The 1,733-nt window shown below is 55.9% G+C and overlaps 1 protein-coding gene across 1 annotated transcript in view; it reads right to left on the minus strand.

Moving 5' to 3' along the window:
• CALM2 (calmodulin 2) overlaps positions 1–1,198 on the minus strand; it is a 19,003-nt gene extending 17,805 nt beyond the window's left edge. The window contains exon 1 of the mRNA XM_017847987.1: positions 550–1,198. Coding sequence (XP_017703476.1) covers positions 550–552 — 3 coding nt within the window. The 5' untranslated portion in view covers positions 553–1,198. The remainder of the gene's footprint in view (positions 1–549) is intronic.
• Between the last annotated feature and the right edge of the window lie 535 nt (positions 1,199–1,733).

Here is a 1,733-nt window from a genome sequence, read left to right on the forward strand (position 1 = left end):
GCCCACTGGATCCCGGCACGCGGAGGACGCGGGCTAACTGCGGCGCCGGCGTTCGCCCCAGGGCCCCGCGCGCTCCTCCCGCCCCCTGGGCCCATGGCGGCCGCAAGCGGACAAAGGCGCTTCCTGGCGCCCGCACTAACCGTCCGTTGGGGAATTTGAATCCGGCCCCAGTTTGACCTTTCTAGACGCCCGACAGAAGGCTCTCTGCGCTCCCTCTTTCCCTTCCTTCACTTTTCTCTCCTTCCCATGCACTGGGCTGTCGCTCATCCCGGACCCATCCTCCTCCAGCCAAGCCCCCGAGGAGCTTCACCACCTCAGGAACTGTGCGTCCGGCCCTCAACTCACTAGAGGAAGCCCCCCTGAGGAGAATGGGGGTGGGGAGCACCTGCGACACAACCGTCGCGGGCATCCCTGGCCTCTTTCGCGCCATCCCTCTGGCAGAAACCACTCCTTGAAGGTGTAAGGGAGGCGAGTTTCCTTTCTTTAGTCAATTCGCTCCAGTTTCTCCCCTCCATAGGCCCAGCGCCGGCAGCTCAGCGATGCACTCACCATGCTGCAAGCGCTGCCGGTTTCCGAGACGCGACCACACAACCAGTCAGCTCGCTCGCTCCACTCGGACTAATTCTCCTCCTCCGCCCCCAGCGCCTCATAAACACCTCCCTCCAACAGATCCCTCCGCCGCATCCAGATAACGGAACATCGCAAACGAGTCCCGGCCAACCCCCTCCCCTCAAACTCTTCGCGGGACCCCTTTCTTCACAGTTATTTGGTCGATGAGACAAGAAATCAAGGAAAGTGGACGAACGGATGACGTAAGTGGGTTTCATTTCCCAGCGAGCCGTTAAAAGGCCGGTGGAGCGGCTCCTGAGGGGCGCTACTTTGCGGCGCGGAAGAGCATCGTGGCGGCGATGCGTATCCCTATGGTCGTTGAGCCGGCCTCTGATTGGCTGGTTGGTACCTGCAATGCGTCACTCGAGCTCGCAGCCGCCGCCGGGACGGTGCGGTTTCTGCCGTTGCTGCTCCGGCCGCGCTGTCCTGGCAACTGCGCCAGGCGGGAGAGTAGCTGCTTTTGCGCTTGGCGGGAGAACCTTCCTCTTCCACTTATCCTTCCCTGCCACACTCATCCACTTTCCCGCCCCTTATTGAGGGGTAGACGAAAACACCTTAAGCCGATGAAGAATGAAGCTGAAAGATTCCGATAAACGCGAACCCCGAACAGCTTTTTAGCCTGGTGTTTTGGCCTCATGGAAGCCGCACGTTTTTCATTTCACCCACTCACAAAACCCATGTAAATCTGGATACGGGCAAATGTAGCTGTTCAGCTGACAGGGTAATCTCAAAGGGTCTTCCGTTTATACTTCCTCTTCGCGTTCTTTGCCAGGGGTAATTTACCAGAAAAGAAAATTCACTCAAAAGTCCCAGTATCCGAGATTCGGTGGGATTAGTCTCTCGAACTGGCCCCTTGTTATCGTGGGGTAAAAGGGTTCTGGATTGGACAGAGCTGGGCATGAGTTAGCTGGGTCCCTCTCTCAGATGCATGACCTTGGATGAATCATTTAATTTTTAGCCTCACTTGTAAAATACAGGCTATAAGACCTATCTCGAAAGAATATTGTGGAAATTAGAATTATGCAAAGATAGAATTAATGTAAAGTGTTAAAGTACCTGGCACAGGGTAGGACTCCAACAATTGGTCACTATAATATGCCTTCCCCTTCATAGGAAATTTGCCC

This window comes from Rhinopithecus bieti, unplaced genomic scaffold (genome assembly GCF_001698545.2).
Source record: "Rhinopithecus bieti isolate Rb0 unplaced genomic scaffold, ASM169854v2 scaffold_30687, whole genome shotgun sequence".
Classification (NCBI taxonomy): domain Eukaryota; kingdom Metazoa; phylum Chordata; class Mammalia; order Primates; family Cercopithecidae; genus Rhinopithecus; species Rhinopithecus bieti.